Source organism: Arthroderma uncinatum, assembly GCF_011692745.1.
Source record: "Arthroderma uncinatum strain CBS 119779 chromosome Unknown scaffold2, whole genome shotgun sequence".
NCBI lineage: Eukaryota > Fungi > Ascomycota > Eurotiomycetes > Onygenales > Arthrodermataceae > Arthroderma > Arthroderma uncinatum.
In genome coordinates this window covers 462,020-484,380 of record NW_022983864.1, presented here as the reverse complement: position 1 = coordinate 484,380, position 22,361 = coordinate 462,020, and the positions used below count along the sequence as shown (strand labels likewise).

The window sequence follows — 22,361 nt, the reverse complement described above, 5'->3', positions numbered from 1 at the left end:
AATGAAGCAGAAATAAGTCTAAGGGTCACTTGCGCTTTGATGCACTGATGAGCTTCTTCTTGATATGTTTTGGTATCTTCTTGGAACGCTGTTCTCGCTTTTCTTCCTTAACGAGTTTCTTATGATCACGTTTGGCATCTTTGTCCTCAAATCGCTTGCCTCGTGGTGGTTTCTTTGCAAATGGGTCGGTCTCATCAGCGTCGCCTGACTGAGAGCCATTATCTGATAGAGATACCCCTCCTGAAGCATCCGAGCCCTCTTCATTGTCGTTATCCTCGTCTTTTTCTTTTGGTTTGTTCGCGTCAGGGGCTGAGGCCAATAGCTCGCGGTAAACTAGCTCATCCCCCTTGCCTATTCGGAGCTTCTCAACATCCCGCTCTATATCGTAAACTTGTTCGAGTGTCTGAGGAATATACTGTTGTCGAAAAACAGCAGCATCGAGCTCGTCATTCCTCGAACCTTCCGGCTGTTCACCTTCTTCAGCCTGGCGGTCGGCTCTTGAGGCAAAAAGCTTTTCTAGAGCTGCCGTCATTTCCCCAAGGTCGCCTGAAACAGCACGCGGCCCGCTGACTGAAGTGATGAATTCAAATAATGTTCGCTCAGGGAGTGTATCGACGCCCTTTCGACGGAAGAAGTCGCTAACATTCTTGATGTCCATGCGTAGGAATTCTAAACTCCTAGGGTGATCTTGCTCGACACTCTGACTTACATCAATGATATAGAGCTTATGGTTGTGATATAAGATATTGTACTCGCTAAGATCGGCGTGGACCAAGCGACAGTCATGGTACATGGTTCTCATATGCGCCGCTAGCTCCATGTACAAGCTTCCCCATCTTGCTTCCAGGTCCTCGTCTTGAAGCTGTACATCCTTCAATCGTGGAGCTGGAATTCCCTTTGAGTTCCCGAGGAAACCCATGACTAGAACGTGTAGGCGGAGATATAATAGCTCGGGGCAAGGAATGCCAGCAGAGTGCAAGCGTTTGAGGTTTCGCATCTCCTTTTCTGCCCACACTTTGACCATTGAGCGGTTATTTGATTTGTTGTATCCCTGCTTAAACCTGTATTCGCCTGTGACATACTTGTCTCTGTCCTTGAATACCAAAATGCTAGTCTTGTAAACCTTTATCGCACGGTGTAGACCATCGGAGTCTTCATCTGGTTGGGAAATTGCGTGGTAGACATTTGCTTCCTTACCCGTAGACAAACAGCCATTTACCTCTGAGATAACATTCCTGTTGATCATCTGAAGTAATATCATGCGCGTTCGTGGATCCAAGACCTGTTCAGATGTAGCCCTGTCACTCTTATCTGCTCCTCTTCCGCCCTTCGATTTGAGCCCAGATTGAGCATCGTCTAGCCGAATCCTACCAGCATGTCGTGCTAAGGTCGAGATCTGATCATCAACCTTTGCATATGTATTGACGGTAGGCTTTTGGGGGTTGCTTTTCGGATAGGATGAAAGGGGTGCGTTCGAGTCGGCAGCGACTTCGTTCAGTTTCCGCTGCCTATTATAGGTCTTTGTGAAGTCCGCTGGGTTAGAGGCGCCAAAATCTACCTCATCCAGCTCATCGTCGAAAATATCATCGTAGTATTCATCATCTTCTTCTTCCTCCTCAACTCCTTCATAATCCTCGGCTGTTTGGCTGGTGGGGTCACCACTTGGTTGGTTGGTATTCTCGTCTAATTTTCTTTCAGGAGCTTCCTCCAATTTTATACCGCCCGTCATTATCAAGGTCTGCAAGTAACTCCAGTGAGAATAATCTATTATTTTGAGGTTCTTCGCTCGTCGTTTATGAAACTTCACACGACAATGCTTTTGATATTTTTTTTGACTCTTTTTTTTACTCTTTTTGGTGGGGGCCGCGATAAGAGATTATATAATATTTCTTATCGTCGCTTAATTATTTCCCCGAGGCCGGCTGCCCTAACGCCGCTTTAAGGCAGAACGCGCTCGTCGGTCAATTTACAACGCGTAGCTTCGATCTTTTGTTGCTTCATCACCAGGGGTTGACTGCTCTTTACGCCTAGCTGGAGACGCGGCATTTCACCTGTCAGTTGCGCACTCGGATAATGGTTTTCTGACTGTAATACCGCAATATCTGTCTATCGCCGCAAAAATGTTCATTAAGCAAATCATCATCCAAGGCTTCAAGAGGTTAGTGAGGGGAACGGGAGCATTTCGAGCTACTGAATTCATCTAATGATCTTTTCGTTTTTATTATAGCTATAAGGATCAAACCGTTATCGAGCCGTTTTCTCCAAAACACAATGTGATAGTTGGTCGCAATGGCTCTGGCAAAAGTAACTTCTTCGCAGCCATTCGGTTCGTCCTTAGCGATGCCTACACGCATATGGGGAGGGAAGAGCGCCAGGCGCTGTTACACGTATGGATTAAAGGCCAAATTGCGCATTTCGATAGAATAAAGCTAATATTAAATAGGAGGGCTCGGGCTCCGCTGTGATGTCTGCCTACGTTGAAATTATATTCGATAACTCCGACGAGCGATTTCCGACTGGCAAAGACGAGCTTATCCTACGCCGCACAATTGGCTTGAAAAAGGACGAATACACCCTGGACCGCAAAAATGCCACAAAAGCCGATGTAATGAATTTGCTTGAATCTGCTGGCTTCTCAAGATCCAATCCATACTATATTGTGCCGCAAGGCCGTGTCACAACCTTGACGAACATGAAAGATTCTGAGCGGCTGGTCCTCCTGAAGGAAGTAGCGGGAACACAGGTTTACGAAGCGCGTCGCACGGAATCATTAAAGATAATGAATGAGACAAACAATAAACGTGCGAAAATCGACGAGCTGCTTGATTATATCAACGAGAGACTTGGCGAGCTTGAGGAAGAAAAAGATGAACTTAGAAACTTTCAGGAGAAGGAGAGAGAGAGACGCTGCCTTGAATACACGATTTATTCTCGAGAACAAGCAGAAATTTCAGGCGCTCTTGAAAGCATAGACGACCAGCGACAAGCAGGTGTGGAGGACACGGATGCTAACCGGAATCGACTTATTCAAGGTGAAAATGACATTGCTCAAATTGAGACACAAACGGCGGAGCTTCGGCAGCAAATGGAACTCCTAAAGTTGGAGAAAAGTCAGCTAGAAGACGATAGGCGTGATGCGTCCCGCGCCCTCGCTCAAGCAGAGCTACAACGTAAATCTTTGTTAGAAGGGCAAAGTGCTGCTCAACAGTCAAAAGCTAACCATGACGCAAACCTTGAACGAGTGAATTCTGCGATTAAGGAGCGTGAGGAAGAGCTGAGCATGCTAGTCCCACAATTCAATGAAATGAAGGCAAAGGAAGATGAGGCCAAGTCTAAACTGAACGAAGCGGAAACGGGCAGACAAAGGTTATACGCAAAGCAAGGGCGAATCTCTAGGTTCAGAAATAAAGGAGAGCGTGATAGCTGGCTGCAAGGTGAAATACAGAATACCTATACGCAAGTGTCAACCGTCAAGGCCGTTCGGATGCAGACCACTGAGGAGATTGCGGGGCTCGAGAATGACATCGCATTACTTGAGCCAGAGGTTGAAAGGCTTCGAAAGCATGCTGATGGCTGGGGAGATAATCTTCAATCCATTGATCAGGAGGTCCAAACGGCTAAGGATGAGCGAGATATGTTAATTGATCAACGAAAGTAAGGGCCCCTATAAATATTACCGTCGGGACAGTATCTAATGTTCAATCATAGAGAACTCTGGAGAGAAGAGGCTAAACTGGACTCAATTCTCACTAATGCGACCCATGAAGTGGAACGAGCTGAACGGGCACTTTCGCATATGATGGACCACAACACTAGCAGAGGTCTTGCCGCTGTTCGCCGCATAAAACGACAACATAATCTTGACGGCGTTTATGGAACACTTGCAGAACTATTCGAAGTCAGCGACCGATATCGTACTGCTGTTGAAGTCACTGCCGGCCAGAGTCTCTTCCATTACATTGTCGACACCGATGAGACAGCCACTAAGGTACTCGAGATTTTGCAAAAGGAGAAGTCTGGACGAGTTACGTTCATGCCATTGAACAGACTTAAACCTAGAGCTGGCAATATTCCACGGGCCAGCGATACAATCCCGATGATTGAAAAGCTACAATATGACGCAAAGTATGAGCCGGCCTTCCAGCAAATATTTGGCCGAACGATTATTTGCCCCAACCTCCAGATTGCGTCTCAATATGCCCGCAGTCATGGAGTTAACGCCATCACCCCCGAAGGTGACAGATCCGACAAGCGTGGTGCTTTGACAGGAGGTTTTCATGATTCTCGGAAGTCACGCCTTGATGCAACGAAGAATGTTGCCAAATGGAGAGATGAATTCGACGCAAAGAAAGCTCGTGGGGGAGAGATTCGTAGAGAATTGGAAAGGATGGACCAGCTGATCACGCAGGCAGTAGGATATCTCCAGAAAGCAGAGCAAAAGAGACAACAACTTCAATCCAGCAACGGCCCACTACGCCAGGAGATTAAAAGCAAGCGGGATCTGCTGCATAACAAGACAGACGCTCTTGAGGCAAAACGACGTGCCTTTAAGAACATTGAAGCCAACATCGCCTCGCTCACCGACCAAATAACTGCTCACGAAGAAGAACTTGCCACACCATTTGAAAAGGCCCTTTCCAGCAGCGAGGAAGCACGCCTGGAAAGCCTTAATTCTGCGGTTCAGGACCTTCGGCGAGAACACGCTGCGTTATCCAGCAGCCGTAGTGAGCTAGAAACGAGGAAATCTGTCCTGGAGGTTGAATTACGAGAAAACCTTTACCCGCAACTGGATCATTTATCTGGCCAGGGCCTTGATGCTGGCGAAGACACTGCTCAGGGGAACCTGAAGGAAAGTGAAAGGGAAGTAAAGAAACAAAGCAAGGCACTCGAAAAGCTCAGCCAAAAGTTGGAGAAATTGGAGAACACTATAGAACAGCAGAATAACGAAGCGACCCAGCTTGAACAACGTCGGGCGGATATAAAACGTGAGCTAGAGGAATTTTCGAAATCCATTGAAAGGCACCAGCGCCGTATGGAGAAGAGCATGCAGAAAAAGGCAGCTTTGACGGCACAAGCTTTGGAATGCAGTGCGAACATTCGTGACTTGGGCGTGCTCCCTGACGAGGCGTTTACGAAATTCAAAAACACCGATTCAAACACCATCGTCAAGAAGTTACACAAAGCCAACGAAGCCCTCAAGAAATATTCCCACGTGAACAAGAAAGCATTCGAGCAATACAACAGCTTCACCAAACAGAGGGAGACGCTGACAAAACGACGTGAAGAACTTGATGCATCACATAAATCAATTGATGAACTGATTATGATCTTAGATCAGAGAAAGGATGAGGCAATTGAACGAACTTTCAAGCAGGTGTCTAGGGAGTTTGCCAGAGTATTCGAGAAACTTGCTCCTGCTGGCCGAGGGCGACTGATAATCCAGAGGAAAACTGATGCGGCCAACCGGCAACAGGATGATATAGATTCAGACGAAGAGGAAGCTCGCCGCAGTGTAGAGAACTATATCGGTGTCGGTATTAGTGTCAGTTTCAACAGCAAGCACGATGACCAGCAAAGGATCCAACAGCTCAGTGGTGGGCAAAAGAGTATGTACCGCCCATCCTCATACTTATGATGGCATACCATGTCAAATAACGCGTGCTAACATTTTTCTAGGTTTGTGTGCTCTTGCTCTTGTTTTTGCTATCCAAGCTTGTGACCCTGCTCCGTTTTACCTGTTTGATGAGATTGATGCCAACCTCGACGCACAATACCGAACGGCTGTGGCCCAGATGCTCCAGTCTATCTCGGAAGAGACCAACGGCCAATTCATCTGTACAACATTCCGACCTGAGATGCTCCACGTTGCTGAGAAGTGCTATGGTGTGAGCTTCCGTAGCAAGGCCAGTACCATTGACGTCGTTTCGCGCGAGGAGGCGTTGAAGTTTGTTGACGAGCAGAAGGCTTGAACAATCAACTATCTTTGCCTCTTGCTCTATATCCTCGTCACATTTATCCATTAATTCCCTCCTCCTTTGCTGTCGCCTCAATACACTATTCTATGCCGGTGGGATGGAGTTATACTTGCGCCGGAGTTCGTGGACACGTGCATTTACGTGAATGTTAGTGTATTTTCCTGAAATTTACCATTCAAATTCATGATATTCGTCAGTTGATATGCACCGTTCTTCTATCTAAATCTATTTCAAACGGTCCAACTCGCCTGAGAGAGGTCCCTGGCCTCCTCTCCGGTCCATTCCACGATAATATCATCCGGAACATCCCTCACAAGGACATGAATATGTTCCAACGATCGCACACTTTGCAGGGCTGTCCAATTCTTAAACCACTGAACCTTATCGTCTGCATCAGGGAATTCCTTCAATCGAGCTGTAAAGGTTCTATTCACAAAACCTTCGATCAAAGCCCGTGACTCCTCGGTTACATCCCCATTCTCGGGCTTTGCATCTATCTTGTTCTTGATCCAAACACAAAGATGAGTGATATCAGGGGTTAGACCATAAGGCCAGTCGTTCCGAAGGATCTTGTAATCCCTCGGATCCGCGAACGGTGTCGAATTTTCACATTGCGTCTGCGGATCCGTGCCCGCAGGCCAGTGAAGACGCTCTCGGCATATAAAATTTGTTACAGATCCGTAGTGGTCTTTGATGCTGGTGCTCCATTCTGCATATCGGCGCAAGTCGGAGGGTTTGCGTTTGAGTAGCTCTAGCTTATTATTTGCTATTCAAATGCAAGATTAGTCTCAAACCCTCCCCTTATGTTAATGGCTATACATGTATCTTTAAGACAGGTTCGTTTAGAGTGAGAAAAAGAGAGTAAACGAGTCGAGTTGGTGGGCTGTTGAACCTATGATGTCTTTGAGGTCTTCCCAGTCGTGGTAGATAAACTCTTCGTCTGTCTGAGCCAGCACCCGGCGGTCACTCTCGCTCAGGTTAAAAGCAGCCGACAAAGAAGCCATGTCACTGCCTTTTTCCTGTCCTTTTATGTAGTACTCCGTATGTCTTGCCTGTGTCCTAAGGTCGTAGTTATGCGTGTTTGAGCCAGATGTCAACAAGGCGCACGTAAAGAGGCGGGATTATATAAGCAATAGTGACGCCACAGTGATTTTTCCACCAGCGAAAGATCCCAACTGTTTTCCCTGGATGGAGTAGATCGGTCCTCGACTCCCCGGATTCCGCCAATTCACGCCGAAACAGATCCCTCAGTCGAAACCACTTCGCCCCTCTGGTCGAGCGTCTGCCTGTTCAGCTTTGGGTGCTTAAGAATGAGGTTAGTCCCCAGCAATCGCATGGAGTGAAGCTCCAGACGGCCCCCTAGCGTGACGCCCTTGGGTTATTGTTGACTGTGTGGGATAGTTCATGGGCTTCTCGCCAGTACTTTGACGGTGTTTATATTCCTGCTGGCCTGCTAGTTGTTGGCACTGCGATCATGAAGTTCGACTGGATTATCTACGCGACGGCGTTGGCTGTCATCCTCGGCGCATATAAGATCTTCAGCAACAGTAATAATACCCCCCCCCCGCGCCCCTTACCATTCTCCTATTCTCCCATCGGTTTATTCCGTCGAGCTACAATACTGACATAAACGCTCATAGGACAACGAAAGGTTCTCAAGGCCGGCGAATTCCAAAAGTTCGTGCTCAAGGAGAAGACGATTGTCTCACACAATGTCGCCATTTATCGCTTTGCCCTCCCACGCCCTACCGACATCCTCGGCTTGCCAATTGGCCAGCACATCTCCCTTGCCGCTCTTGTCGAAGGCCAGGCAAAGGAGATCGTTCGATCGTACACTCCAATTTCTTCGGACGACAATCCTGGATATTTTGATCTACTTATCAAGTCGTACCCCCAGGGTAACATCTCCAAGCACCTGACGACTCTGAAAATCGGCGACTCTATGAAAGTCCGCGGTCCAAAGGGTGCTATGGTCTACACTCCAAACATGGCCCGACATATTGGTATGATTGCCGGTGGTACGGGTATCACGCCGATGCTTCAAGTTATCAAGGCAATCATCAAGGGTAGACCAAGCAACGGAGGAAACGACACTACTCAAGTCGACCTCATCTTCGCCAACGTCAATGTGGAAGACATCCTCTTGAAGGAAGAGCTTGATGAGCTAGCCGAAACCGACAAGGGCTTCCGTGTTCACTACGTTTTGAACAACCCGCCAGAGACGTGGCAAGGTGGCGTTGGCTTTGTTACTCCAAACATGATCAAGGTCAGTTGTTCCATTGTTCCATTTTTCTCATTGTGTATTGAGTCCTTTATTAAATTCCAATTTCTCTTCTCAGGCCCACCTCCCTGCCCCTGCAGATGATATCAAGATCATGATCTGCGGACCCCCGCCCATGGTCAGCGCCATGAAGAAAGCCACGGAGTCCTTGGGCTACAAGAAGGCCAACCTCGTCAGCAAGCTAGAGGATCAAGTTTTCTGCTTCTAGATACTTGCGTGTCGCCTCTACTTGTCGTGATGGGTCGAATTAAAATATAGGTGAAAAGCCCCCGGTGGAAAGTATGTATTCGAAACCAGTACTTCATGGATAGCGGTGCATCATGGATACGTATAGAGCGGTATGGCGGCTTAGCATGGGTATCTATATCGAATTCGGTCTAATCTTAATCATTATTTGGTTCACGTCGTCATGACTTTGGTTATTCGTTGCTTGATTGTCGCGAATATTAATTGAAAATATAGTAAAAGGAAACACCACTGTCTACATAATTTTATTATCATCACTTGCTTGCCTTTGGTTTCTTTCACTTCATAAAGACGACAGGGATTCTTCCAAGTCTGACCTATTGGTCTTATTCGACTGTCTATTACATTCTCCATAATCCCGACTATAAATAAAGCCTGGCCACGCTAGTAAGTAGTTTATCTTGCAACAGCGCGCCAAGACCTCGAATCTCGAGGCCGATGACATATTGATATCAAGCTCACCTTCACTACCAGGACACAGAACACTACGAATAATGGGCCCAAGTTACAGAACCTGCCTCCCCGTCGCGCCGTTAACGAAGCTAGTTTACTAGTGAAGCAGAAGAGTGTATTGTTAGCCACCCTTCATCCGAGAACACGCGCTCAAGAATTGCTAACCCATGTCTATATCTAGTGGTTACTTGAGCCCGCTCTGAAAGGGAACTACATGGCAACGCTGGGGCGCGCAAGAGATATTCACCTGCGATGGAATAATGGAGCGCCAAAGGAGGCTTCGGAGTACCGCTACTCGAAAATACAAGAAGTCGTGCGCTCCGAGTTCAACAAATGCCGATTCACCTTGCGTGTTCTCAGATAGCGACTCGGATATTGATCGCATAAACGAGAAAGCGAGCGATCTTCTAGGACATTTCCTCGCTTTCAGCGATCGAAATGAGAAAAATTCCACCGCAAGTGACTCTCGAAGCTCGTCTGTGGTCCCCGCAAAACGAACGACCGATGACGTTGTGACGCCAACCACATCTTTTACAAGCAATGGGAGTGAATCGAATGGGGATACAACTAGCCTACGACACCCGGTGGATTGGTATTCAATGAAATCGATGTTGTCTAGCATGCCGCCTTTGCTACTTTCTCAAAACAAGCCATCGGTTGTGAGTGGTAGTCAGTTGGAGATAGCAAAATCACAGGCTATGGAGAAGCCAGATACCCAGCCGGCCACGAAGTTAATGCGCGTTAAAAGGAAAATGACAGAGAGAGAGGATATACCCCGAAGGTCATCGACCCCTATCCCGAAGCACACCGAGCCCCTTAGACACACTCAAGCACGCTCCTCAAAACGAAATAAGCGCTCCACGAACTATTATTCAACTCCACCTGGATTCAAAAGTGGTAGGAAGGTAACTAAGAGAAGTACCACAGTCTGCAAAGCGCCACCGCTGCCCTCTCCTTCGCCCCCAAGGTGCCAGGCCCCTGTCAGGTATCACCATGTGTACTATCATTCAGCTACTCTTACGGTAGTGAAGGAGCCCGTAGGCTCGGCAACTGAGGATAAACGTGCACTATATCATCCTTGGGAGGATAGGATAGACTGTGATACCCTTTGGATCAAACAGGGACAAGCCAGCATGAAGCCGGAGGGGGTGTTGATCCACACTGATCTTGATATTAGTGAGATGGATGCAATATACTACTTTCTATCAGATAGGAGGAAGCCAGAAAGCGAGATTATCGTCCAGGATCTAATTGTCAAGTGTGTTCAGCAAACTCACCTTACCAAGGAAGGAATCGCATCCCTTGCGTCCAGACTGGAACACCTCAACGACTTTAACAGGCTGATGTCAAATTACACTTCCAACTTGACAGGTTTCTTTCTTGGCTATAGAAGCGGAGGGGTAATCGTGGACATCGAAAGTGATATTCATATGGTCACCATATGTACCCTTTTGAAACACGAGCTTAACGTCTGGGCTCCGGTACATGACAGCAATCTTCAGGCACACCTCGAAGCTTTGCTTCGAAGAGCAGACGAGGTGAAGCTGAAGATGCTAGCAAAGGATATCAGTCAAGCTAGTACCTTAAAACACCGATCTTCTCAAGAGCTACAAGCATTTCTAATGGATGCAAAGAGTGGTACATTGTCCACATCGCCCATCTCTTTACGTGCCTATCCGCCTCAATTCGACCAGGAGCATATACGATATGACCTTCAGAGTGCCTCAGCTCACCTCAGGTCACGCGAACTTGGATACCAGCTATACCGAGCACGGTCATCCATAAACCGAACGCTGACCAAATCAGTGAACGGAAACTGGCAACACTGGAAGTCCTGGAAGGGTGCTTCTCATGATGTCGTGGTGCTTGGTTGGTCTCCTGATGGCACACGCTTTGCGGCTGGAGCTGCGACCTGCTGCGACCCGCGAAATATGATGTATAACCGAGGGAACAACCTGATAATAGGAGATCTGTCAATTAACGGCCTGAAGGAGCTGCCTGATCACCGGGTGCCACGAGCCTTAATTGATACTAGTCAGTTGAGCGGTAGAAATACAGCAAGCGAACCGCATCTCTACACGAGTATAAGCGCGGTAGCGTGGTCAAACGACGGGGACCGCATGTATAGCTCGAGTTATGACCACACTGTGAAGATTTGGGATACTAGGAGCCACTGCGATACGAAATGCATTGGCACTCTTCGACACCCTGGGAAAGTCCATGTTATGGCTCTCTCGAGCCTTGATAACCATCGGCTGGCTACGGGATGCGATTCTGATTCTAGTTTTCGGCTATGGCAGGTCCAAGAGAACGGCTTTGTGCTTTCCTCACCACTGGAGATGGCTTTGCGCCACACTAAGACCATGACACCAACATCTCTAGCTTGGGGGCCAACTTCTTATACGAAAAATCTGCTTGCCGCTGGTTTATCTTTCTCCGATAATACCACTACGCGTGGCGACCCTCCAAGCGGCGGCCGTCTTGCACTTTGGCAACTGGAGGAGGCCGGTGCCACTGAGCTAAACATTCTACCCAACGCTCAGAATGTTTTTGATATTGCCTGGCACCCATCTTCGCCACTTTTCGCTGCTGGAATTGCGGCCTGCGGGCGTTCCCGTGGTCTAGGCTCTGATATTCGATCAATGGTCATGATATACGAACCACTAAGAAGCAGGAGGGATATTGTCAGTTATGACTGCCCTGGCCTCGACATAAACGATGTGACGTTCTGTCCTTTTAATGAGAACTATGTTTCTGCAAGTTGTACAGATGGCACAACCTTCGTCTGGGATTTTAGGAATCCTGACAAGATTCTTCATAAACTTCCACATGGCCCGCCGATCGGTGAACTTGATCCCCAGCTCACGCGATCCCAGGCAGACACAGGCGTACGTCTTGCGCTCTGGGGTAATGAACCAACCCAGTTTTACACCGGATCTTCAGATGGATGCGTAAAGAGCTGGAACATCATGGCTGCCACAGAAGACGTATTCACCAAAGACATTGCGGATCTTGGCCGCAACATCATGTCTGGAGCCTTGTCCCCTGATAAGACGAACATGCTTGTTGGTGACACCAGTGGCGGAATCCATGTGCTTTCGACTTCTAGCCCGTCCAACGACGATAAGAGCATGAGCTTCCAGCATGCCGAAGAGCAGAAAATAGACGACCCGGACAGTGGTATCAGAGCTGCAAACGAATTGATTGAGACGGGTCAAGTGGTCCTCCATTCCAAATACGGCCCTGGAAAGGGTCCTAACTACAGCGGGCCTTATGCTGCCTGGGCTCGTCCACCAGACACCCCAGCCGACCAGTTATCCAATACGCGATTATCACTGCGGGTGCAAACTCGGCAGCTGTATGGGCCTCCAGTCAACAAGCGTCCTGGCCTCGACGATGCTACCCGCGATCATGTTAGGGCTCAGATTTGGCTTGCTAAATTTCGAAACAAAAGATCGTTCCGCGATACTCCACCGTCTTCCCAAACATACTAGCAAGCTTGTCGAGGATGACGAGGTCTAGCACGGATTGCTTAGACAAGGGTATTAAGAATATCCGATCTCTCTGGAGCCCTTGACTCCTGTTATTTGTAGTTTTCTAGGCGAGCGTTCGGGCGTGGTGTTCTCATGTTTGGCATTTACAGGGCTGCATCCGGCGACACTTATGGGGGTTCTATGTTCTGGGGTTATGAAGGTCAACTCGCATGTATATGATTATGTCTTCCACGTCGAGATGAAATGAACTCATAGATATGAAATGTTTCTTGTATCGGCTCGATATCGATAAGACCATGCTCAAAGGGGAATAGATAAACCCGATAGCTGTAGCCATCGCATCACAACCATCACCTCCGTCTCTTCGTTCTATCATCTACATCTGCTTCATCGAAATATCTATCTTGTACATCTGTTTTGTCGAGCTGACTCTATACCAAAACTCTCACGTGGGGCAACGCCAAAAAGTCCATCCTTTTTCTATCCACCAAATTTTTGACTCACAAACCTTTTTTTTCTTACATCTCACTCCAGGATAACTCCCTTCTGGATGCACCAGCAACTCCTTAGAAACTCGCTATATTTCTCGCCCGGTATATTCAAACCTCGGATCAGTGCGAATTTCTCCAGCTACTGCAGACCGTCGTCACGCCAGACTCTGGGCCTGACCCCGCCATACACTCGGAGAAGGGCAAATCTATTGCCAACCGTCCCTCGTCCAAGATTAACCATGGCTTCGGACGCTATGCCCACCGTCGCGGGGCTGTCTATTCAGTCTGTTAGCACGGAGGTATCGAATTACCCCAATTGCTATCCCGCCTTCAACCCAATCGACAAGTACCGCGCGCATGTCGCGGAGTTGGTCGCGGAAGCCACAGGCCTGGAAGCCGCGTTTGTCTATCCTAGAATCCAATGGACGAATATGCTGGAGAAGGGTGATTTGATTTTACCTGTACGTATGGTTGGGGTTAGAGCTTGAGATGGTTTACAGGTTCACTAAATCATGTTGGATGTTTGTACGCAAAATAGGTACCAGCGCTTCAGATAAAGGGCAAGAAACCACAGGAACTTGCGGCGGAGATTGCCTCAAAATTCCCCAAGTCGGACTTAATCGAGCCACCGGTCGTGGTAGGCGCGCATTTACAGTTCTTTTACAGCCATAAGCCGTTGACTCAATATGTCATCCGGTCCATTTTGGAGAACAAAGACGCCTACGGATCGAACGCAAACGTCGGCCTGCGAGATCAAAAAGACCCTAGCAAGGGGCGGAAGAAAGTAGTTGTCGAGTTCTCGTCTCCCAACATTGCGAAGCCCTTCCACGCCGGCCATCTCCGAAGTACCATCATCGGTGGTTTCATCTCGAATCTATATACTGTTCTAGGGTGGGATGTGCTCAAGGCCAACTATCTTGGAGACTGGGGAAAGCAGTACGGACTGCTTGCCAACGGATATGAGAAATATGGCAGCGAGGAGGAGCTTCTCAAGGATCCGATCAACCATCTCTTCGAGGTATATGTGAAGATCAACCAGGACGTGGCGGCGCAGGAAGGACCTATAAAGGCGCTCAAGGAGCAGATCAAGGCGAAGAAAGAGAAGAACGAAGATGTGGAAGAGCTAGAGAAGGAACTTGCGCCACTGGTCGATGTAAGCTATGATGAAAAGGCCCGTCGTTACTTCAAGAGCATGGAAGACGGAGATGAAAAGGCGCTCGCGCTCTGGAAACGATTCCGCGACCTCAGTATAGAGAAGTACAAGCAAACGTACGCTCGGCTGAATATCGAATTTGACGTCTACTCTGGAGAATCTCAGGTCAAGGAAGAAAGCTTGAAGGCGTCTTACAAGGCCATGGAAAGCGCAGGTGTATCGGAAAGCTCAGAGGGCGCTGTCATCATCGACTTTACGAAACACGGCGCAAAGAAACTTGGTAAAGCCATCGTGATCCGAAAAGACGGAACACCGCTTTACCTCACTCGTGACATCGCCGCGATCGTCGAACGAGATGACAAATATCACTTTGATAAGATGATATATGTTGTTGCGGCGCAGCAGGAACTCCATCTTGCTCAGCTGTTCAAGGCCACGGAGCTAGTGGGAAAGAAGGACCTAGCAAGCCGATGCGAGCACGTCAGCTTCGGCATGGTCAGAGGGATGAGCACGCGAAAGGGCACCGTCAAGTTCTTGAACGATATCCTGAAGGACGTTGGAGAAAAGATGCACGAAGTTATGCAGAAGAACCCTGCCAAATATGAGCAGATCCAAGACCCAGTGGCAACTGCCGATGTGCTCGGTATCACATCCGTGATGGTCCAAGATATGAGTGGTAAACGGTATGTATGACCCGGACTCTCTCCCCACACGTGGATTTGTATGGGCGCATCGGACAATTAACCATTGTGGATGATTCTATCCCTATCTTTTCGTTTCTTTTTCTTTCCTGCTTTCTCTTTTTCTTTCCCGCCGGATCAATTAAGCAAACTCGCCTAACTGACTTGAACCGGATAGGATCAACGGTTACGAGTTCAACCTGGACAACATGACCTCGTTCGAGGGTGACACAGGCCCATACCTGCAATACGCACACGCGCGTGTCTGCTCTGTGACCAGGAAGGCTGAGATTAAACCCGAAGAGCTGGGTGGTGCCGACCTGAGCTTACTTACTGAGTCGCATGCCATCGACCTCATCCGGCTGCTTGCCCAGTGGCCGGACGTGGTGTTCAACGCTTCAAAGACGCTGGAGCCGTGTACGATATTGACATATCTGTTCCGAATGACGCACACGCTGAGCTCGGGCTATGATGTGTTGAAGGTCGTGGGCAGCGAGCCAGAGCTGAAGATGGCGAGAATGGCGCTTTATGAGTCTGCTCGACAGGTTCTGCATAACGGCATGAGATTGCTGGGTCTGAACCCGGTCCAACGGTGCGTTTCCTTCTTACACCATACACCCATTAACTTGAAGCTAATTCTTGACTCCAGGATGTGATCCCCTCTTATCGCTCACTTCTATCCTTCAACCCTTGCTACCTCTTTGTTTCCTTACTTCGGCGTCTCTGTGCCTCAAGTTCAGGTGACCAGAAAATAAGCCGTGGTAGATAAAAAGCATAAAACTCATCTTGGCCAAACAAACAACCTACTCTGCTCATATACTAAATATACCAAAGCCACACGTAAATATGTAAACGAAATGCCCCAACCAGCCTATGACGTCGACGCTGAGCATCCCTTGCCTAGCGCATGTCGTTTTATATACTTACCCGGCTATGCACCAGGATGCGGCGGATGCTTATCTCAGCAACCCTACCACCGACTTTCGACAAGTTTCAGGCTTCGTGTATATGACTGCGGCCTTTTGTCCGTCGACTGTACTGGTATGTGTATGTATGATGACTCACGGACAGGAGTAGAAGCCCAGGGAAGCAGAAACTGGCACTGTCGCCTCGGGAAACGTTCAGGGGGGCAGCCTTGGGGGCACTGATCGTGTCTTTTTGCTGCCCAATGGCTCCTTGGGTGCGAGAGTGAAAGCCTAAATCTTGCAGCCCAATCGTGGCAGAAGTCGGATCATGGCGTAGTGCTCTTCTTTTCTTTTCCCTTCCTCTCAGCCAAGTGACCGCGAAGGGTTTTTTTCTTTGGGGCCTTGAAAACGTATCTGCGTATTCGTTACATACTGATATTAGTAACTCTAGGCCTCCATATTCAGGCTTCTCCCGGTCCGCGTCCATTCGTGGGGGGACAGCAGGATGGGCTGACATGTCGATAAGCTTGTTGAGAGCGTTGAGGCCTATTTTTGTCTCTCCTGCTGGCTGTCTCGTCGACGTTGACAGCGTGTAGATATTGGTGGCCCCGTCTGTCCAGCTGTGCCCTGTACGATATCAGTATCGGTGGATCAAGAGAAGTTTTCCAGACGACGGCTAATCACTTAACTAGACCCACTGCCGCCTCTCTCTTCCTTTCGATGTCATCATGGCCGAAGTCGTCGTCCTGCCCCTCCATCGTCTGTCTCTGTCTGCTCGTCTCTCGGCCTGTTGCAGGGATAGAGATAGGGAAGAGACGCAGGACAGGGGAAGGGTCTCTTCGTGTCAGACGTCTGTAGCAGACTTGTCTGTATCCAGCGTGTTAGGCGGTGGCTTTTCATCTTCTTCTCCCTGATTCTCAGTCTGTATCTCAATCCAAGAGCCAGCTCAACGTCAGATGTAACAACGAGGAACAACCCACAACCCGGCTCGATAGGCGTCTTATTTAAAAGAAAATAAAAAGAACAGAGAGAAAAAACAAGCAGCAGAGGCGTTTTTCTTTTTTGCATGCTTCTCCTGCTCATCCTAGCCGTATTAATTACTTACATATTAGTACCATATGTATACGGATATGCAGTAGAAACTTTTTTTTCCGCATACCGATCGTAGGGGGATGAAGCAGAGTAAAAAATCTGTCTGCGTCTTTCCCACTCTCTCGCTTCCTCTCACTCTCTCCCAGCTGTCCGGACTGTCTGCTCCAGAGGCGAACGCTGTTGTATCGAAGCGAGCGGCCGTGATGAAGGCTGTAATGCAATCGGGCCTGTATCCAGCGAAGAAAGCATCCGGATCCACCGCAGAAGAAGAAAAGAAAGAAAGTCGCCAGGCGCAGGATGACTCTCTGCGGGTGAAAACAGCACAGCTCGACTGAAAACTTCGCACTCAAACCCTTCTCTTAACCTCGACATCCTCACACAACAACTACAACCTCACAACTACTACAACAACAACAACAACAACAACAACCTCACCTCGACAGCGTTACTATACGGCATAGGGCTCCGTTATCTTCGGCCATATAACTGATCGTCGGGTCACATCGCTCTCTCTGCCCAAACCTCCACCTCCTCCTCCCCCGACAACGAGACGGCTACCTGTGTGCAACCGTCATCCAACTCCAGATACTACCGAGGATACAGTATACAACCCTACCAGCCTTTAGACCAGAAACCAAAACCTTCCGTGTCTCGTATCCCAGTTTTCCTCGCCGTCGTTGACCCTCTCTCAGCTGAGCCAGCCGTACCGGTCTTGCGCCCTCCCATCCCATCACTCTCCCATCCCATATTTTCCGGTCAACCAGCTCCCAGATCCCCTCTCATCTCGCTTGTTATTGTCGACCTGCTCGTCCTGCTCTGTCCTTCCACTCGACATTCTCGAACTTCACACCCTGGCTTAGAAACAGCCCCCGGTTTCAGACCTCGTCGAAGATTCATCACCCCCGCCAACGCCACGATAATCATCTGGCTCGCGGAGTAGCGAGAAACTCCCGGCTTACAGAGCAGCACCCAGATATCTCTCCGTTACTACGGTTTCCGGGGCTACAATCCCAGTTCCTAGCCCTCGCGACTACGAGAATCGACGAATATATACTTCCGTCGCATATCACTGCCCATTTTTTATTTTTATTTTTTATTTTTTTGTTTATTTACCCCTATCGATATACTTCGCTCCACTCGCTATCTATATAACCGGAACATTACCCCTTCCGCGCTGAACGAGATAACTAAAATAATAGTTCTCGGTTTCCCCACACGCTACGACAGCAGCCACTACGTTCCATCTTTCAACTTCACTCCTGCACTCTTCGATGGAGCACTTGCTTTGTTCTTTGGAATCTATACTGGAATTAGAACTCAGAGCAACTGTATACAGGTGAAACGCAGACCTCGGCTGCCAGACCACGCTTTCTGGGAGCAAAACTACCGTGGAGACTAAAAAGGGGGTGGACAACGAGAATTAACCCGGCCATCGAATCGAGAATTTGGCCGACCAACGAACAACGACGACACGAAGGCGATATCAAAAACAAGGTACCCGCGAGTTTGTTTTGGTCTGAAGTTGTCGAATCCACGGCTCCCTTCCGAACCTAAATAGGCGATCCAACCCCACCGCGTATTCTTTGAATCGCGTCATGTCTTTCATCAGCTCACAACAATCGTACGCCGCCTTCTGCGAAGAATTTGATGAAGATGCTAATGTAGCCATCCCCGAGACGAGACGGGTTGCCAACGTTTCCGCCAAACGTTCCAAACCGGACCTTCACCCTGTGATAATCAACACAGACGGAGCCAGCGATTCTGGCTATTCGAGCCGCACTGCAGCGACGATTGGGAGCAGCGGAGAATCGCTTGCCAGCGGTGCCAGCGGCTCATACGTCGTTTCGCTGAACGGCGCCATGGCCGGACGAGATATACCTCGAATGAGGTCGCGAGGAGATGCTATGGATAGAGAAAAGCAACATACTCGGAAAGTGAAGGAGAAGGAGCAGAAAGAAATGGAAGTGATGCAGCATGAGGGCATGAAACCGCCGTCATCTCGAGGCTCGAATCGCCCGACTTCCCTGCAGCACGCACCGGCGAAGGCCCGGCGACGCGAGTCGATGTCGGCCGGCAGACACCCTCCAGGAATGTGCGCGGAGTGTGATCGCCTCGGATACCACCATCAGGCAATGATGCCGAACATGATGGACCCGCGAAGTATGGACGCATCGTCGTACTTTAATCCAATGCCCGGGTACGACGTGCCACCGTCGCCTCAAACTCCTCGCTACCAACCAATGGATATGGGGATGTCGATAACCCCGGCCATATCGCACCCCCGTCGATCCAACTCTTCCTCCTACCACCAACAAAGTCGCCCAGTCAGCTTCCCCCGGGGAATAGTGCCTGATATGAACATGATGTACATGGGCGGCGGCCCTTCGGCGCCATACGGCAGCCACGGCGGACCACCCCTCTCTGCCTCGGCCTTTACAAACTCATACATGGGATCCCCTTTCATCAACAATGAACCATCTTACACCCAGCCCTCTCCAATCATGGGCTCGTCTTACGAAAACTCTTCTCAGCTGCTGCAATACGAGCGACCCCGCACAGCATCTATATCCAGGCCCTCGTCTGAGCGACCCAGGAGAGGCTCGATATATGGCCCTCCAGTAGTCGAAAATACCCCTCCTACGCCCAGTCATATGCCAAACTTGGAACGTCCGCCGTCCCGAGAACGACGTGCACGTCGCCAGTCACGCACCTACTATGACGAGGATTCCTACCGCATGCCTCCGCCTCGACTTCCAGCACCAAAACCTATCCAAGCACAGCCCCCGGTCCAGGTAATCCCAATTACGAAGCGCCCTACTCCTAGAAAGTCTAGTACTACCCCTACAGCTCCAACTGTAGTCCACCGACCTCCGTCATTCGACATGAGCGAAATGCGCGATGCACTGCCCCCACCGAGAGTGCATCAGTATCAGCACCAGCCACAGCAATCCCAACGGCGGATGAGCCGAAGTATTGCTCGCGAGCAATCGCCAGAGCGAAGACCTACTCAGGCACCCGCCAACTCTAGGTCACGCCGAACAGCAACGTACTACGATGCAGCCAGACCCGCCCGAGTAACCGTTGAAGCTCCCCGCCGCCCACGCCGCGTGTCCACCTACGGCATCGAGCAGGAGAACCTCTTGGAGCAGAAGCAACGTGAAGTGGAAGAATACCAAGCCGCTCGTGTCCCTAAGCAGCAAACGCTCACCACCGACATGGTCCGAAAGGCTTCCCGTCGTGCGCCTCCAAAGGCTCGAACCGTACACCAACGTCAGCCTGACCCACAACGTGAACCGGAAATCGAAAGCCCAAGTGAGACTGACACTGACACTGAAAGCGAAGAGGAAGAGGAAGAGGAAGAGGAGGAAGAGGAGGAGGAGGAAGAGCAGGTGATACAAGTCTACCCGGTGTCCCGGGTCTCTCGACAGCAGCCTCGACAGCAACCTCGACAACAACAGCAGCACCACCAGCAACAACAGCAGCCACCACCCGCGCCATCACTCACAAGCGAGATGCTTCGTAAAGCGGCTTCCCGCAGGCCGCCCCCAATACCTCGCAGCGAAACCGAAAGCGATGAGGACGACGACGATGAAGACGCAATCGAAGATGACGATTCTTCATCTGAAAGCAGCGACTCGGAAGATGATACAAGTGATGTCAACACCAAAAACGGAAGTGCTACTGGCTCCCGCGTGGACGATGATAGCATCACCATGATCATCCGAGGAGTTAAAATCGGCCTGTCTAGCGACGCTATCGATGGGAAAACAATCAACCTACGTTCCGGCGAGGAGGGAGGTGTCGAGTTAAACATTGGCGGACCAAGACGGGATCGGTATTTCTTGCCTCGGTCTGACACCGCCAGCACGAGCAGCCGTAGGGAGGCTGACGACATCAGACGCCTGCGTGAAGACCACAGGGCCGAACGCGATAGCAGACGCTCCAGTCGGTCAGGATACAGTGGGCGAGGTCTACTAGAATAGTGTGCCCGTTCCTCTTCAAATCTGAGGCCCACTTTTGCTGCAAAGGGGTATGGAGAACACTTAAAAGAGAATATATATCCAAAATCTCGGGAGCCACCTGTCCCGACCGCATGACTTTGTTCTAATCTACTACTTTTGGGAGGCCGTTTGATTTTTTGATTTTTTTCTGACAGGAACAATAAAAGAATGCACGGATAGGGAAAGAGAAAAAAATCGACGGGATACAACAAAAGTTCTACAAAAGAGTTAGTTTTGGTTTTTTGGATGGGGCATTACCTTTTTCTTCTTCACCCTTATTCCTTTTTTTCTTCTTCCTTGATTTGCTGGTTTATTTCATTGTCCTCTCTCACATTTCCCCTCTTCCCTAGTTTTATGCCTTCTATCGATGATTCATTTTGCTTGCATGGACGTGTTCAAGATACCTCAACTGTTATTTCCCCCTTTGCCTTAGCCCTTTCGCATTCGCCTTCAATTGCCTAGTAATTTCGCCTGCCTACCTGTCCTCTTGTTTCACGCTACTATACACGCGCTCCTGGTTATGATTTGTACGATTGTCGACGATCTGATGTGGTTATGATAATTCTGAGGCATTTATTCGCGATTCCCCTTCCCCTTACCCTCCCCCCTTCTTCCTGCATTTTACATTTCACCTTGGATTCAATATGTATCTACCATTTGTTCATTCCACCTTTCTTTTGCATGCGTGTCACTCAACAAACGTATGCATCGCTTTTTTATCTTATTTTTTTTCTTTTTATACTTTACTCCTTTCTATACAGTTAATTATTCCCATTTTCATACCCAACTTATTCTGCATTAACCACACCCGACGTTGACTTGACTTGACTAATCCCTTGTCCGCCTCCAACTTCTTCTTTAATATTGCACTCCGCTACTTAATTTGCCGATGTTCGACTCATCACTATGTGGGCTCGTTTTGCCTGATACTATGAGCATCCTTCGTCTTCCTTCTTCTCGCAGTTTGATGCGAAACTTCACCTTTATTATTCGTTCTTGCCGGAATCGACCTGTAAAATGTACAATCTGAATACTGCAACGCCCTACCTCTTCTGCTGCCCTGGCTTCAATCGACTTGATGCTTAACTCGACGATACCTTCTTTCTGACCCAACGATACGTTTTTCCCGTTATAGCGAGCCTCCTCCTTTCAGCCAGCGCTTCTTCTTTGCCAGCCTTTTCTTCTTTGATATAGCCTTTGCTCTTCCAATCGTACGTAACCATGTACACCGACGGTGGCCTTCTCTTCATATACGTTACTTCCACTTTACTTCGCGTGAAGAACTTGGTTCAAACTTCTACATAGTTAGTGATTTTATGACTCCCCGACAATTGTTAGTGTTTATAGTTTCTTAAAACACGTGGACGATGCTAATTTGCTTACCTGGTTGGACAGACAGAGATATATAGCCCCGTGGTTAATATGTCCGTATGCAAATAACGTTCCCTTCGCCGCGTCCTCTTTTGGCCATGGCTTAAAATGGAATAAAGTTTAGCTCCCGCTTCAGCCTTGGCATTTATAATCACGTGGTATCAACGTTGATGACATAAGCTGTGGTTGCCCGTGGCGACCAACCACGTAAACAAAGGC

At 49.0% G+C, this 22,361-nt stretch overlaps 7 protein-coding genes across 7 annotated transcripts; 5 read left to right on the top strand and 2 right to left on the bottom strand.

Annotated features, from left to right (window-relative positions):
• Nucleotides 1–25: 25 nt before the first annotated feature.
• GIQ15_02091 (serine/threonine-protein kinase RIO1) lies at nucleotides 26–1,729 on the bottom strand (the record flags this gene model as incomplete). The annotated part of the gene is made up of 1 exon (XM_033549508.1): nucleotides 26–1,729. One exon carries the CDS (start codon nucleotides 1,727–1,729, stop codon nucleotides 26–28), a length of 1,704 nt encoding a protein of 567 aa, XP_033406669.1.
• Nucleotides 1,730–2,120: 391 nt separating this feature from the next.
• GIQ15_02090 (chromosome segregation protein sudA) lies at nucleotides 2,121–5,969 on the top strand (the record flags this gene model as incomplete). The annotated part of the gene is made up of 5 exons (XM_033549507.1): nucleotides 2,121–2,158; nucleotides 2,228–2,387; nucleotides 2,444–3,654; nucleotides 3,709–5,606; nucleotides 5,677–5,969. The coding sequence occupies 5 exons, from the start codon at nucleotides 2,121–2,123 to the stop codon at nucleotides 5,967–5,969; spliced, it is 3,600 nt and encodes a 1,199-aa protein (XP_033406668.1).
• A 236-nt stretch (nucleotides 5,970–6,205) lies between these two features.
• On the bottom strand, nucleotides 6,206–6,979 carry GIQ15_02089 (uncharacterized protein; the record flags this gene model as incomplete). Its single annotated transcript, XM_033549506.1, has 2 exons — nucleotides 6,206–6,741; nucleotides 6,868–6,979. The coding sequence occupies 2 exons, from the start codon at nucleotides 6,977–6,979 to the stop codon at nucleotides 6,206–6,208; spliced, it is 648 nt and encodes a 215-aa protein (XP_033406667.1).
• A 306-nt stretch (nucleotides 6,980–7,285) lies between these two features.
• GIQ15_02088 (NADH-cytochrome b5 reductase 1) lies at nucleotides 7,286–8,464 on the top strand (the record flags this gene model as incomplete). The annotated part of the gene is made up of 4 exons (XM_033549505.1): nucleotides 7,286–7,290; nucleotides 7,377–7,522; nucleotides 7,616–8,241; nucleotides 8,315–8,464. The coding sequence occupies 4 exons, from the start codon at nucleotides 7,286–7,288 to the stop codon at nucleotides 8,462–8,464; spliced, it is 927 nt and encodes a 308-aa protein (XP_033406666.1).
• Nucleotides 8,465–9,215: 751 nt separating this feature from the next.
• GIQ15_02087 (WD repeat protein) lies at nucleotides 9,216–12,449 on the top strand (the record flags this gene model as incomplete). The annotated part of the gene is made up of 1 exon (XM_033549504.1): nucleotides 9,216–12,449. The coding sequence occupies one exon, from the start codon at nucleotides 9,216–9,218 to the stop codon at nucleotides 12,447–12,449; it is 3,234 nt and encodes a 1,077-aa protein (XP_033406665.1).
• A 730-nt stretch (nucleotides 12,450–13,179) lies between these two features.
• GIQ15_02086 (arginyl-tRNA synthetase) lies at nucleotides 13,180–15,429 on the top strand (the record flags this gene model as incomplete). Its single annotated transcript, XM_033549503.1, has 4 exons — nucleotides 13,180–13,401; nucleotides 13,479–14,776; nucleotides 14,952–15,365; nucleotides 15,423–15,429. 4 exons carry the CDS (start codon nucleotides 13,180–13,182, stop codon nucleotides 15,427–15,429), a joined length of 1,941 nt encoding a protein of 646 aa, XP_033406664.1.
• A 2,936-nt stretch (nucleotides 15,430–18,365) lies between these two features.
• Nucleotides 18,366–20,753, top strand: GIQ15_02085 (uncharacterized protein; the record flags this gene model as incomplete). The annotated part of the gene is made up of 1 exon (XM_033549502.1): nucleotides 18,366–20,753. The coding sequence occupies one exon, from the start codon at nucleotides 18,366–18,368 to the stop codon at nucleotides 20,751–20,753; it is 2,388 nt and encodes a 795-aa protein (XP_033406663.1).
• Nucleotides 20,754–22,361: the final 1,608 nt, after the last annotated feature.